This window comes from Artibeus jamaicensis, unplaced genomic scaffold (genome assembly GCF_021234435.1).
Source record: "Artibeus jamaicensis isolate MK-2021 breed Jamaican fruit bat unplaced genomic scaffold, CSHL_Jam_final contig_387, whole genome shotgun sequence".
In the NCBI taxonomy this organism is placed as follows: Eukaryota; Metazoa; Chordata; class Mammalia; order Chiroptera; family Phyllostomidae; genus Artibeus; species Artibeus jamaicensis.
The window spans coordinates 16,014,995-16,030,656 of record NW_026521812.1 but is presented as its reverse complement, the minus strand read 5'-3'; the positions used below and the strand labels follow the sequence as shown (position 1 = coordinate 16,030,656).

General features: G+C 43.4%; 1 protein-coding gene across 1 annotated transcript in view; it reads left to right on the top strand.

Annotated features, from left to right (window-relative positions):
• Positions 1–13,794, top strand: part of DCBLD1 (discoidin, CUB and LCCL domain containing 1) — a 63,055-nt gene extending 49,261 nt beyond the window's left edge. Inside the window, exons 7-15 of the mRNA XM_037158081.2 lie at positions 3,409–3,449; positions 4,415–4,594; positions 4,956–5,080; positions 5,351–5,498; positions 5,599–5,706; positions 8,686–8,773; positions 9,002–9,051; positions 9,952–10,071; positions 11,036–13,794. Coding sequence (XP_037013976.2) covers positions 3,409–3,449; positions 4,415–4,594; positions 4,956–5,080; positions 5,351–5,498; positions 5,599–5,706; positions 8,686–8,773; positions 9,002–9,051; positions 9,952–10,071; positions 11,036–11,535 — 1,360 coding nt within the window. The 3' untranslated portion in view covers positions 11,536–13,794. The remainder of the gene's footprint in view (positions 1–3,408; positions 3,450–4,414; positions 4,595–4,955; positions 5,081–5,350; positions 5,499–5,598; positions 5,707–8,685; positions 8,774–9,001; positions 9,052–9,951; positions 10,072–11,035) is intronic.
• Positions 13,795–15,662: the final 1,868 nt, after the last annotated feature.

Genomic DNA, 15,662 nt, shown 5'->3' with positions numbered 1-15,662 from the left:
CCCCACCATTGTTCATGTCCATGGTTCGTGCATGTAAGTTCTTAGGCTACTCCACTTCCTATACTGTACTTTACATCTCCTTGCTTATTCTGTAACTACCTATCTGTACTTCTTAATCCCCCACCTCTTCACCCATTCCCCCCACCCCCTCCATCTGGAAACCATCAAAACACTCTCTGTATCCGTGATTCTGTCTCTGTTCTTCTTGTTTGCTTAGTTTGGTTTTTAGATTCAGTGGTGATGGAAATGTATTTTTTCCCATTTTATTGTTCACAATTTTGATCTTCTTTTTCTTAAATAAGTCCCTTTAACATCTCATAATAATGGTTTGGTGATGATGAGCTTCTCTAGCTTTTTCTTATCTAAGAGGCTCTTTAGCTGTCCTTTGATTCTTAATGATAGTATCCCTGGGTAGAGCAATACTGGCTGTAGACCCCTGCTTTTTATGACTTTGAATATTTCTTGCCAATCCCTTCTAGCCTGTAATGTTTTTGGGTTTTTTTTGAGAAATCAGCTGATAGTCATATGAGAACTTCCCTGTAGGTAACTACTGTTCTCTTGCTGCTTTTAAGATTCTCTCTTTATCTTCAACCTTTGGCATTTTAATTATGATGTGTCTTGGAGTGGGTCTCTTTGCATCCATTTTGTTTGGGAATCGCTGTGCTTCCTGGACTTGCATGTCTATCTCCTTCACCAAATTAGGGAATTTTCCTTTCATCATTTTTTCAAATAAATTTCCAATTTCTCTCTCTTTCTCTTCTTCTGGCACTCCTATGGTGCGAATGTTGGATCTCTTTAAGTTGTCCCATAGGCTGCTTATACTATCATCATTTTTTTTTCTTCTTGTTGTTCTGATCAGTTGTTTATTTCTTCCTCATGTTCCAAATCATTGATCTGATTCTCACCTTCACCCACTCTACTGTTGTTTCTCTTTAATTGTTCTTTATTTCCATTAGTGTGTCCTTCATTTCTGACTAGACCTTTTTTATGCTGCTGAGATCATCAGTAAGTTCCTTAAGCATCCTCATAACCAGTATTTTCAAGTGTGCATCTGACAGATTGCTTATCTTGTTTAGCCCTTTTTCTGGAATTTTGAGTTGTTCTTTCATTTGGTCCATATTTCTTTGTCTCCTCATTTTGGCAGCCTCCCTGTGTTTGTTTCTATGTATTAGGTAGAGCTGCTTTGACTCTGTGTCTTGGTAGTATGGCCTAATGCAGTTGGTGTCCTGTAGGGTCCAGTGGCATAGCCTCCACTGTCACCCATGCTGGGTACTCGAGGTGTGCCCTTCATGTGGGCTGAATATACCCTCCTCTTGTAGTTGAGCCTTGGCAGATCAATAGGAGAGATTTACCCAGGCCAGTTAGCTACAAAGACTGGCTGTGATCACTGACCACCAACCTCCTCCCTCCATGGAGGATCAGCTATGCAGAGGCAGGGTGGCGGTGCTCCAATGTGGTCTGTAGCTGTCCACTGGGTGTGTGGGCTCTGGGGTTTTCCACGTGGTGTAGGCCAGTGTCAGTTCCCACCTATGTTTTTCCCAGCGTACCCTGTCTAAGCTGTGAAGCTATCTGAGATGGTTGCCATTTGTGCTGAGCTTGGAGATTACCCAGGCAAAGCCAAGCTATGAATCCAAGCTGGCTGCTGTTAGTGCTGGGCCTAGGGCTCACTGAAGCCAGCTGTTGCTTGTTTGATAGGATTTAGGAAGTTGTGAAGCATGACCCAAGACCACTCATTCATTTGGAAAAGGAGCTGGGGGCAGAGACTCTGCCCCATAAGTTGTGTGGGGCAGAGTCTCTGGGGATCTCTAAGGTGAGTCAAACAGTGTTAGCTGGATTGATGGAGTCTCAGATATGGCACCAGCTTACTGGCTCTGTTGGGGGAGGGTTTAACAAAGGGACAATGGCCTCTGCTTGTCTCGATGCCAGACACCTCAGTTTCTCCATGTATACCACTGGTGATTTTCAAGCTGCTACCCTGCTGCCGGAGCTCAGAGACAGTGAGTCTAAGTAGATGAGTTCATGTGTGGGTTATTTAAGAGGGACTGCTTGGGGTCCCAGAAGTTGTGGGGGCTTATCTTCCTGTAACTGGAACCCTGGGCTGGAGGGCCTGGTGTGGGGCTGGGACTACTCCTCCTGAGATATCGCTCCCGAATAAAAAAGGGTATGTGGATATGGGACCAGCACATTCCATGTCTGTGCCCCTCCTACCAGTCTGAATTGATGTGGGTTCTTTAATTCCATAGTTGACAGACTTCCATTCCACCTAATTTCTGATGGTTCTGAGTGATGGTGGTTCTATATTCTAGATGTAATTTTGATGTGGTTGTGCAAAGAGGCGAGCCATGTCTGCCTATACTGCCATCTTGACCAGAAGTCTCAGAGCTAAACCTTTAAAATAATATTCTCAGTTTGTTAAATAATGGAACATAGAGTGCTTTCTACATTTTTGTGTTTACCTCTAGTATCTAATATAGTAAGTACTGTGGCCAAAAGATTAATCTTGAGAATTCCAAATTTTCTATTTATTCTATGCATTTCTACACCACTGACTTGGTGATGGATTTTTAAAAAGTTAAATACATAATAGGCCTTATGAATCTCATCTCTTCCAAAGAACACAACTGCAGAATAAGGCCAATTTGGCAAGTTCTCCCATGAGATTAATACTGACTGTACAGCAGCAGGACTCTTGAGGCCCAAAGATCAAGGCTGAGGTCCAGTTCAGGCCAGTCATTGAAATGCTGTCAATTTTCTCTCCATGATGGCTGCACCTTGACATCTAGAAGCTGGTGCTGGTTTATGGCTTGGTGCTGGTTGCTACACTGGGTGGGAGTATGACTGGAGAGAGAACAGTCTGATGCTGTTCGGAGCAACATTCTGGGGCAGGACCCCTGAGAAAAGGGGTATAGAAGTCTTCAGAGAAGGCAGCTAGCAAATGACATGCTATTTTTATGAGTGACCAGTTTTTTTCATTTCACTCAATGGTCCTTGATTGTTGACAATGAGTGGGACATTTAGAGTGACTCTAGAATCAAAGGAAGTATCTTCAGGGCAATGATCCTTGCTGTCTCTATCATCTTATATTAATTAACTGGATTTAAGGTTGTTCCTGAAACTGTATTCCTGTACATTTCTTTTCAATACAATGATTTTGATTCAAAAGCACGGTCTCAGAGTCCTGCTCACTTGTCTCCTATACAAATATAGGAAGGTCGCTTACCTTCGATGGGCCTGATATTCTTGATCTATAAATTGCCAGTGGTGAAGGCGGTAACGGTGGCCTCGCTGGGGCACTGTCACCATCCCAGGGGTGTGGGGGGCTCTGTGGGCCCCGTACTATAGCTCTGCAGCCGTCATTAAAGTTCCGTGAGGCCACTCTGTCCCTCATGTTTCTGTTTACCGTTTCAGTGGCTCCCTGTCGGACAGGCGGTTTCTGTTCACCTCCAACGGTAAGGATCGTGCTTCCCGTGAGAGTTTGATATTTTAAAATCTCCAGAGTCAGTTTATTTCTCCATATCTCTCAGATGGTGTATTTTAAAGGATTTTGTTTGTTTTTCCCTCAGGTCACACATCACTAAGAATACTGTGACTTCAAAACACACAAGACCAGAAGCCAGATTAATATGAAGCAGAAAATATTTTTCTGTATAATCTAAGCTCCCTCAAATTTTTGCCAAAACCAGTGAAAACTTAAAATGACGTTTATTTTCAGTTAAATTCCTTTATGTTAGATTTTAACATAGAAAATCTTTTAAATAGTACAATTGGGTATGTGGGTTTCTTGAGTGAAGTTATTGAACATGAGTATATAAAATAAAGGCTTTTTATCCTCTCCATCATGGCATATAGTCTGTGTAAATATTCTCCTCATAAAGTAGAATAGTTTAAGAGGAACATTATGAGCATGTCTTCTTTGCCCAGGAAGAGGAGTGTGGTCTTTATCTGGTCCCTGCACATTGCCTTGGGCACGGCATAGTTAGGCTCCTGAGGGTGAATGTCAGATACAATTTACTGTTCTTCAGAGCACCTGACGTACCTGCTCTTCAAGGGCACAGGAAGTGTCAAGTGAGAAGAACCTCAGCATTTTAAACCTTTAAGACACCTTCACGTTCTTAAAATCACAGTAAACTTAAGTTAGAAAGGAAAATCTACAGTGGGGACAGAGAGATGTCTCTTAAAAAGGATGTGACTTCAGTGAGGTCTATTGAAAAGAAAAGCAGCAACAATTTCAGGATACTGCAGTGCAAATAAGTCCAGTGCAAATCTGAGTCATTAAAACACCAGTAATTAAACACTTGATTTGCTACCACAAGGGAAATAAAACAACTGACTAACTCTCAGTGAGATGGGGTACTTTTTTTTGCTTTCATTTTTCTTTTGGTAGCTGAACCATTTTACTGCTCTTTTCTCCTAGGTTGTAGCAGACCCTTAAGTTTGGAACCTCATGGGCAGTGGATCGATGGGTTTGGAGAACAAGTTCATTGGTCTCCTGGCCAAACCCAACTTCAGGACCAAGGGTGGGGGAACAGCAGCAAGAACCACAAACAGCGAGAATGGCTGGAGATCGACTTGGGAGAGGAAAAGAAAGTAACAGGTACTGACACAAAGTGCAGTTAGTTTCAGAAATGCAAAGCAACACAGCCGAAGTTACATTTCTGATTCGCACAGATGCCTCAAAAAAAAAGTCACCACATCTTAATCCCCACGCGGTCTCTGTGGGGGAACCTGGGCGTGGGCTGCAAATGTGAACGTGCGGAGGAGGGGGCTGACCTTTTGTGTGGCGTACCTCCGTGTGAACACACTCCCCTGTGATCAGGTTTCTAAATGCAGGTCAGAAAAGCTGGCCTGGGAAATGATTTGAGATTTCAAATGAGGGGGAAAAATAGAAATGGGAAGTTAAAATATGTGCTATATGTAACGTATTTTTAAAACTACCTATAATCTTTTCTTACAAGGAATTAGGACCACAGAATCCACGCAGCCGAATTTCAACTTCTATGTTAAGAGTTTCGTGACGAACTTCAGACACAACAGCTCCAAGTGGAGGACCTACAGAGGAATTGTCAATAATGAAAAAAAGGTAAGAGAGACTCTGGAAGAAAGAGCTGCGTAGGAGAGCAAGCCTCCAAGTATTTTCGTCAGTGAGTTTCCAGAAAACAGATTTTCAGCACCACCCTAGATAACTTGGGCTTTCTTTTCAAAGTCTTGTATCTTCGATATTGGGTGCCTAAAAAAATGCAACAGACGTAGAATCCTGGCTTTGGTGTCATGTAACCAGGTACGAATGGGTTGATAAAGACCTAAAAACTAACTAATAGAATCTTCAGGTGACGCCAACCTGTTTCCACAGGTGTTTCGGGGCAACTTTAATTTTCACGATCCAGTGACGAACAATTTCATCCCTCCCATTGTGGCCAGATATGTGCGGGTCGTCCCCCAGACGTGGCACCAGAGGATAGCCTTGAAAGTGGAGCTCATTGGTTGCCAGATTACACAAAGTAGGATTCAGGGAAAGTCAGTAAGTAATTCGATTCTGGTCATGTCCTTTCATCAATCATTGTTACTAATGTGGTTTTTCCAATGTCTCTTCCCTTCCAGGTAATGACTCACTGGTGTGGCGCCAATCCAGTTCAAATTCTGTTGGTTCAACTAAAAGGGAAGATGAGACGATCACAAAACTCATCCCCTTTGAAGAAATGTCCACAGGTAGAGCAGTTATTGTTTTATGATTTCCTCAAGAGTATAACTGGTACTATAACCACTATCACAGTATCTTCAACAAAAGTTTTTTTTTTTGTCATGTGGATGGCTGGAAGCAGATGGTTCAGAGGCATCTGTTCATGTGTCAAATGGTGTATATCTGCAACTACTCATTGCAGTATTGTAAGTACAGAAGATAGTGTTTGCCCTTTAAACACTAACTAAATATTTTATGGACGAATAATAGCACATCCATGCAATGGAATACTCTTTGGCCATGAAAAAAGAATGTGTTAGTAGCCCTGGCTGGTGTGGCTCAGTGGATTGAGCACTGGCCTGAGAACCAAAGGGCCACCAATTTGATGCCCAGTCAGGGCACATGCCTGGGTGGCAGGCCAGTGGGGGATGCGTGAGAAGCAACCACACATTGATGTTTCTCTCTCTCTCTTTCTCTCTCTCCCTTTCTCTCTCTAGAAATAAGTAAATAAAATATTTTTTAAAGAAACAAAAAAAAACAAGAAAAAGAATGTTAGTAATTTACAAACTTCTTTGACATAAATTGACAACTTAAATAAATAAGCAAGGTACAGAACAATCTATTAGCACTGTAATATGTGTGTAAATATATATATATACATTCTAGTATTTCTGGAACAATGTCAGAAAACATAATTTGGCTTTTTGTGGAGGAGAAACAGAGGTAGGAGACAGACATTATAGTCTATTCCTTTATATACTTTTTAAATTCTAAACATGTGTGTAATTTATTTAAGTAATGAACATTACAAGTACATTTACTTTTTCAGAATATAAAATAACTTGCCTATTAACTTTCTAAAATTTGGAAATATTAGAAAAATATAAATAATATATATATAAATGCTCTATATCAGCATCAATAGATGACTATCTTTTGACGCAGTGATTCCACTGCTGGGAATATACTCTAAGAATCCCAAACACCAATCCAAAAGAAGTCATGCACCCCTGTGTTCACAGCAGCACTATTTACAATAGCCAAGAGCTAGAAAGAGCCTAAGTGGCTATCAGTAGATGAGTGGATTAAAAAACACAATGGAATACTACACAGCAGAAAAAAAGAAGGAATTCCTACCTTTTGTGATGGAACTGGAGACTATCGTGCTAAGTGAAATAAGCCAGTCAGTAAAAGACAAATACTATAAGATCTCACTTATAAGAGGTGTCTAAAGAATAAAATAAACTAATGAGCAAAATAGAACCAGAGGCATAGAAACATGGAACAGACAGACAGCTGTAAGAGGGGAAGGGGGAGGTGGGGACTATTGGAAAGAAGGTGAAGGAATTGATCAAGGAACACATGTGAAGGACCCATGGGTATGGATAATGGGGTGGGGGTTGACTATGAAAGTGGGGGGCAGGCTAGATGGAGGGGGGGCAATGGGGGAAATAACTGGAATGTCTGTAACAGCATAAACAATAAACCATAAAAAATAATCAAATTGCTCTATATCTAATCAATTATAGTTATATTTATAATTTTGAGACAAAATGATAGCATACTATATATTCCATTTTGTAGTATGTATTGTTCACTTACCATTGTATTATGAGCACTTTTCAATGTTATTAAATAGTTGAAAAACACAATTATTAATACCTTTATAGTATTTTTATATGGACATACAATTATTTACTTAACTGTTTCCCTATTGTTAGATGTTTAAGTTGTTAAATTTTCCCAAATCTCCACTTTTATAACTAGCACCAGGGATATTTATGTAAGTTTGGTTCCTTTCTAAGTTCCTTTTCCTTCCTTTCATAAACCTTTCCACTCCTGGTTGTCTCTCTGTATTTTCTTCCCAAGGATCACAGATAAAGGAGGGTAAAGAAGAAGTATTCCTCCTTTAGGTTGTAGAGTACAAGCTTGGGGCCTGCTGGAGTGCCTGTCAAGGGCCCTTTTTTCCAAGTGGAAAGCTGTGGAAGACACAGGCTGCTGGTCTGCACAGCAGCGTGGAAATGCCACTTGAGGTCCTCGGGCTGCATTTCCTTTCAGTCCACGGCTCCGAAGCTCTGAGACTGATAAGCTGCCGGTCTCCAGGCCTCTGTTATCATCCAGGTCTGACCCCAGCCGCTGTCAGGGGCACTGGCTGCTTGAGGCAAGCCAGAGCGCCACACTGCTCAAACTCTTCACCTGTCTGAGTAGCTCCTGGCTGGGTGGGACACCTTTAAACCCACCCCTCAGTTCTGACTTGGGAGTCTAATATGGTCCGGGCAACAAGCTCAGAGTAAATGTTGATACCTGAAGAACATTGAGAACTGCCTTTTCGAATGAAATCTTGCCACCTGTGACCATATGGATGGACCTAGAGGGTATTATGCTAAGTGAAATACCAGACAGTGAAAGACAAATACCATATGATCTCACTTATATATGGACTCTTAAAAATTAAATAAGCAAACAAACAAAACTGACACAGACTTACGGACACAGAGAACATATTGATGGTTGCCAGATGAGAGGAGTTTGGGGAAGTGGGTGAAAAAGGGGGAGGGATACAGGTGTACAAATTGCCAGTTATAAAAACTGTCAGGGGGATGTAAAGTACAGCATACAAAATAATAGTCAATAGTATTGCTATCACTGTGTATGGTGATAACTTCATAAGTTATTTATATAAATGTCTAATCACTATGTTTAACACCTGAAATTAATATGATATTGTGTGTCAACTGTAACTGAAAAATTTTTAATGATTTAAAAAATTAAGTAAACACTGCCTTTGGAAGCAGGAGGGGGAAGTGAGGATAAATTTTACTTTCCTAAACCTTAGCCAGAATTTCGAATTCTCTCTTTTTGCTTTCCGATGTCGGTAAGTGCCTCGCCTGTGTTCATTTGCCCCCATGTGTTAACCCTTGGAAGGCCTTTTAAGTCAGTGTTGAGCTTTAGATTGTGAAGCCTGGTTGAGGGTCATTTCTGCTGAAATGTCCTGCTTCCACCCGTAGGAGTGAACATCGCGATGGTCACGGCCCCACTGGTGCTCCTCCTCGTCCTGCTGGTCGCTGGAATGGGGGTCTCTGCTGCTCTTAGAAAGTATGTGACGTTACGTTGTTAGATTTCTTCTCTGATTATGTAAACATCACAAAGTGAGAAAGTTTACTCTTCAAATGTTCATGTAGAAAAGCAACATTACTTCTTCCAAAACAAAATGTCAACTTGCAGTTACAAGTTAGATAGAGGTAGAAAGTATCAAGTATTATTTTATAAACAGTACTTACCAGTATTGAGAAACCCTTCAGTAAAACTTTTTTGTCTCGATAGGAGGAAGAAGAACGGAAATCCGTACACACCCTCTGCAGCTCAGAAAACAGGTCGGTTGGAATCTCTGTTCACAGTTTTCTTCCGTCTTTGAGGAAGGGACAGCATCTGCTGATTAAGAGCACCGTTAGGTCTGTGGCTCACACTTGTATAGTTTAAAAGAATAAACTCTATAGCCTTTGTTATAACAGCAAATTTATAAGGAAGGAAATATTGTATCCTATCTTTTTAATTCAGAGTCGTCAGGAGCAGTTTACTTTTACTTTTGTTCAGTGTTATCCCATCATTTATCAACATTCATTTTACTTTTATTTTTCCTTTTTCTTTCTTACTTTTTTTTGCCACTGGAGTTTAGACCAACACGTTGCCTGTCATCAGGGAGAAGTTATAAAAGCCCAGCTGTGAACTTAATGTTGTCCAGCATCTGCAGGCTTCCATTGTATTTTGCTGAAAAGGTGGGAGAAGGACTAGGCAGGACTCACGTTCAGGTATCAGAGACTCTGCTGGACACAGGTTGCCTAAGCAACGTATCAACAGCAGTCCGGAGAGAGAGCAGTGAGGCAGGACTGTTGAGAGTCTCAGACACAGCTTGAGACTTCACCTCCACAGGGCGTAAGCAGCCAGCTGTGTTAATTCCTCTGGGTCACAAATGCCATGGAAAATCGCAGCCAGGTGGTCTAACACAGGGAGAACCTGGGACCTGATAGGTAACCAGGTCCGTTTTAAAGGCACAGTGGAAAGCACGGTTGGGAGAGTGTTTGCTGTGGTTGCAGCCAATCTCAACGTGCCGTTTCTTCCACACACACCTGAAGCTCCATGCCTGTGGATTTATCACAAGGTCAGCCGGCAGAAAGCAGCTTGACCTCAAACTCAGGAGGAACACGTCATGGAGCGGTGGAGATGGTGCGTTTTACCTCTAAGATACTACTTTTCCCCTGTTATCTCTATTCCAGACTGTTGGAAGCAGATTAAATATCCCTTTGCCAGACATCAGTCAGCTGAGTTTACCATCAGCTATGATAATGAAAAGGAGATGTCACAGAAGTTAGACCTCATCACAGGGGAAATGACCGGTAAGTGTCAGGCAGCTGCTCGTGGGAGAGGGGAGACCCGGAGAGAAATAAGACCACACTGCGGTTGTTTGCACGGGGTCCTACAAATCAGTATGTGTGGAGTCTTCTATCTGCGTCCGGTACACAGTTACAAACTGACGCAGCTATTTCTCAGAAGTCCCATGCAGCCACAGCTCAGGGGCTATAATGATGCCAAAGCAATGACCCTGAAGTACCACTAAAAGCTGGAAGCTCTTAATTAATCTGTTTTTGCTAACATTTTCATTAAGGCACTAGGAAAAGGGGACTAGGAAGATGAAGTTAGTATAGCTGCTGTCCTTGAAGAAGAGAAGACAGGAGATGAAAAATCCTGTCCAGCGTTAGAATGGCCTAGATGTCCCTGATAAGCCATCATCAAGAGTCAAGCTTCTTGCCCTGACTGGTGTGGGTCAGTTGGTTGAATGTCCTCCCTCAAAATGAAAGGTCACCGGTTAGATTCCAGGTGACCTTTCTAGTCACCAGGTGACTCAATAAATATGAGGTTTATCGTTATCACTAATTCCCAACCTACTATTTTGATCTTTATATTCTACTAAACTACGCCATGGCCCACACACTCCAGCCACATCAACAGGTTGCTTCATTAGCTCCCCCCAACCACCCCCAAAAAAATTGGAATTTCAACATCCAGTTTATGAGCCCCATGAAGTATTTTTGCCCATACCTGATTAGGGTTAAAGGTCTCTAGGACTTGCCTCTCTAGGACCCTGTGACCCTGAAGAGCTCCTAACGCAGCAGCGTGGCTGTGTGAGGCCCTGTGTTTGGCGTCTATGCCTTTAACTTCTCGGTCTTTCTCTCCGCCTGCTGGACATTAGACACTCAGCAGAGAGTTGGTCGAGCAGAGCACCCTCCTCCACAAACAACTGACTTGTCGGTTTGCCCGTGTATCGCACAAGTGATGTGCCTTCTGCTCTTCTGATTTCAGATTACCACATGATTGGCACTGGGACAGTCACCAGGAAGGGCTCCACCTTCCGGCCCATGGACACCGGGGCCCACAAGGCTGGGGCGGGTGCCGAGGCCGGTGGCCACTACCACTGCCCGCTCCCCACAGGCAGCCACGAGTACGCGCTGCCCTTGACCAACCCGGAGCCCGAGTACGCCACGCCCATCGTGGAGCGGCACCTGGCCGGGGCGCACGCCTTCTCCGAGCAGAGCGGCTACCGTGTGCCGGCACACAAGCACTCCCAGTCTTCTGGCGACTTCTCCCCGGCTCTGGCCGCAACCTGCGCCAGGAGCCAGGGCTATCAAAGGCCACCGAGCCCCGTGCTCATAGACTCAGGCTACGATCAGCCCAAAGCCAGCGGCTGCGGAACCACTGAGTGTGCAAAGCCTGACTGTCAGCCCCGGATGAATGATGCTTACTCAGCCCCCAGGGACTGCCTGAAACCCCTCAACCACACGGCCGTGACTGCTCTCTTGTGAACACACTGTGAAAGAAACCTGCTGTGGTACTGAGTGCTGGGCTGTGTGAGGCACTGGAAGAAGATAGGTTCAAGTGTGTGTGTGTGTGTATATGGGTGCGTGTGTGCACACGTGTGTGTGATTTAATAGGATCCTGCGGTGGAATCCTAGAGACCACCTCTCATACTGTTTACAAAGTTGTGCAGCCGGTTTTGGTCTGACCCCTGGGGCAAGAGTCTTTTGGTTTTGGCTGGGCTAGAAAAATGAAAACTTTTAGATGGCATTTTCAGTTCTTCGCCTGTGATATTGAGCTGCTTGTAAATGTGCAGTCTGTCCAGGCTTGTATTTAACAAGAATTAAAGTAACCTAAGTTTGCTTTATCAGAATTTAGTTCTGCACAGAGGTTAGGTGGGAGAATACAGTGGTGGCAAGAACATATATAATAATATGTTCACTTGTTAAATATATTTTCTCTGATACTGTGTTAGCAGCAGGTCTGTTTAAACTTAATCTTGTTGTTATTGTGGCTCATTTCCTTTGCTTTGATAACTAGAACTAAAAGCATTGTTAACGTTCTTCTCCTGGAAGGAATGAAATTACTTGAAGCATGAAAAGCACACCAGGGTGGTTGTTAGCAATTACAATTATAGATTAAAAACACACACACAGCCACCTCAGCGACAGCCTGTTCCTCAGACTCCGCGCCGGTGGGATGTGCAGCGGCCGGTCGGGGCATGCGCCCCGCCAGCAGAAGGCCTCTGCCTGCCCGGGACTCACTGCCCTGCCCGAGGAGGGACCTGGATCCCTGAGGAACTGGCCTTCATCACACTTTGCTTCTTCCTCCCGTCAGACCTGTCAGATCTTGCATGGCTTTCCACGGGCAAATCCACCCTTTTGAACTATCTGCAAAGCCAAATAGTTCGAAATGGTAACCAGTAACCAGACAGTAACCAGAACTGCTCTCCCAACAAATTGAATGAAGGTGGAAGGTGGCACAGAAATTACAGTCTGAATCACTGTGTCAGATACTTTTGTACCTCAGATTAAACAGATGGCTGAGACCAGACGCCTACCCTTTTCATGACTTTCTTCAGAAATAGCACATTGTACTCTGAGACACTAAAAAAGTCATTTGAGGTGTCTTCTTACAAAAGTGATCGAGGCCACATCTAAGTAGAGCTTTGTCTACTGAGATGGTTGGGAACTGAACCGATTTTGTAGGACCACTTTTCCCCTTGAGTGTGTGTCTGCAGTTGCAGATCAGCCCAGACCTCAGCTGTACCTCATGTTCAGTGATTTTTATCTGCGTTTGCATTGTGAGTTCACTGTGGGGGACTTGACCTCTTTTGCCAAAGAGGAAAATAAGTGTTTGTTCGTTCATTTGTTTGTTTTAATAGAAAATATGGACCAAAAATATCCTTTTTCTAAACAATGTATTATATCATCTTATTTGTATGATTATAACTTTCTGTGAAAACTGTAAACGTTGAAATACTGAGGGTGCTGAAATGTCACAGACTATCAGGTCGTTATTTTGGAGGCTAAACTGTGTACTTTGTGGTGTTTACATGGTTTTGTATGCAAACTAATGTAATAAACTGCGGCCAATCACATGCCTCTGCCTCTCATCCATGTCTGCTTGTGGCTCAGGCTCCAAAAACAGACACCTAGTACAGGAGAAGTGTGGACTTGGCCCCAGACCCAGATCTGCCACACAAGCACTGGACACTGGGCCGGTTTTTGTGGGAATAAATGGAGACGAACCATATGAGAGCAAGCAGAGGCTGTTCATGAGCTTGCTCTAGCAATGGAATCAGCCACCCTCACTTGTATTCTGGCAGAGGGAGAGACCCCGGAGCAGCAGAGGAGTGGGAAACCTTTATGGCGGGGACAGGGGAGGTGCCAGCTGTGCCCTGGTGGGAGGCTTTGGCCTGGGGAAGCTGTAGGTGGGATTAATGAGAAGCGGGGCCTCCTGTTAGTTGGTGGTTAGGGGACGGGCATACTTGGTGTTCTCTGGTTGGTCCTTAGTTGGAAGTGGGGCAAAAATTAAGGAAGCTGACAGTTCTTAATCAAATCCTAGAGACTGGGGGTTGGTTATCAAAGGTGTTATTGCATGGCTTCCTGGATTGTTACTGGAAGTGGAGGTCAGATTTCCTACAGATCTGATTTATCGCAGGCTGATGTTCTGGGCTGGTTACTGTGGGTAATGGCTTCGTTTCTTGTGTTTATTGCTATAGGTTGTGAATCAACGTTCTATTTTTATAAATGGTGTAACCATTATCCATTTGTATGTTCAGTCTGTCATTTTATAACCCTGAGCCTCAAATTGCTTATTTGTAAAAATCATGTTAATGTACCTTCCTGCAAGGCTTACAGATAAGAATTCACTGGGACAACGCTTATCAAAATGTTTGTTCCACAACAGGCCACTCCTTTCAGTGGGCTGTGTGTTTCAACACTGAAACAGTAAGTAGTCCAGACTTTTGTACATGGGAGCTCTTTTCACCCATCCATTTCTTCCCCTTGCTGGGGATGTAACTGCAACAGAAAGGGGAGAACAGGACTTTGTTCGGGAGCAGCCCTTCCTCTGGGGGCCGCACTGTGCAGACCAGGGTGGGCGAGTGGAAAGCGCCGGTAAACCCTACACGGCCAAGCCTAAAACGGGGGTGGGGGGGACGAGCAGAAAGATACCATGTCTTTCTTTTCCAGTGTTTTGCAACTCGGCACATACGATAAAGAGAGAATGAGATAATCCCAATTTTCCGGTTTTTTCTAGGTTATCAAATCCTATTGGGAAGCAAAGATTGATTGCTTTCTGTCACTTCTGACAATTGTGGTAGAAATGCATCTGCTCTGACCCCCACCCTGATCACAGAGGAGGCTGAAACTTTAGCCTGGGGTTTACTACTATTATTTAAACTTTCCTTAGTGTTTATAATTAGCCTAGAAAAGATCTAGAAAGGATGTGAGAGATTGTTCTGTGCTTATTACACTTGCTTTGGATTCTTAGAAAGTGAAATCACATGTGTATTCCAGGTACAACTATAGGCACTATGAATAGCTTTTCATAAATGCCTCAGTTCAGCAGTCCAGGTTGGCCTCAGTATTCTCAAAATGCTTCTCTGGCATTCACTCAGGCACCCATAGTTGCTCAAGCTCCGGGAGCCACAGTCTCCCTGCACTAACTGAAGATGATAAGCCAGGACTCGGAGCAGTGGGTTCCTGTAATAGGAAGCTAGCACTGATTGCGACCCCGCCCCAAACACAACCTGTCCAGTCAACCCCTCGCCTCCAACGCCCACCACTGCATTCACTCCCCCTTCAGGTCTCATCTCCCACTGTGGGTCTCTTTCCCAGCCTTTCCCTGCTCTGGGAAAAAATTCCTCTACAGGTTTTAAAGGTTTTGCTCCGCATAGGTTATTTTGTAATTTTACTACTATGTGTTTGGCTATGAATTCATTTGTATTCATAGAACTTTGGACTGTGTTTCTTGAGTTTTAGCATTCATCATGATTAACTCTGAAAATTTCGTAGTTCCGCTTTTTTATTCCAATACTACTTTCCTCTTTGCTGTTTTCTTTATTCACTCCCCCTGGAAATCCTATAGGATGCTCACTGGACCTTCTCATTCTATCCCTCCATGTCTCTTATTTTCCATCTTTTTATCTTTCTGTGTTGTATTCTGCATAAATTCCTGAAAGACAATATGTCATAGTGGTTGAGTGCACAGACATCTGATTTCCTGGGCAACAAAACCACAACATCTCAGCACCTGCCCCCTTGCAACACAGGGAAACCATATGGTCCACCTGCCGGTGGCACCTGCTGTGAAGCTTAAATGAAGCTTCAGAGCAGAGTCTGGCCCACCTGATGCACTGTATACCTAAGGTTGCACGTTATACTCCACTTTATTAGTTTCCCCTTCTTCTATCTAATCTGCTGTTTAGTCATTGAGGTTTTAATTTCAGTTTTTCTGAGAAAAATTTCTGGAAGGTCTGCTGATTCTTTTTCAAATCTGTTTTTTTGTATACTATCTTGGTTATTTCCTTTGCCGGATTGGGGAAGTTCTCCTTCATTATGTTTTCAGGTAAGTTTTCCATTTCTTGCTCTTCTTCTTCTCCTTCTGGCACCCCTATGATTTGGATGTT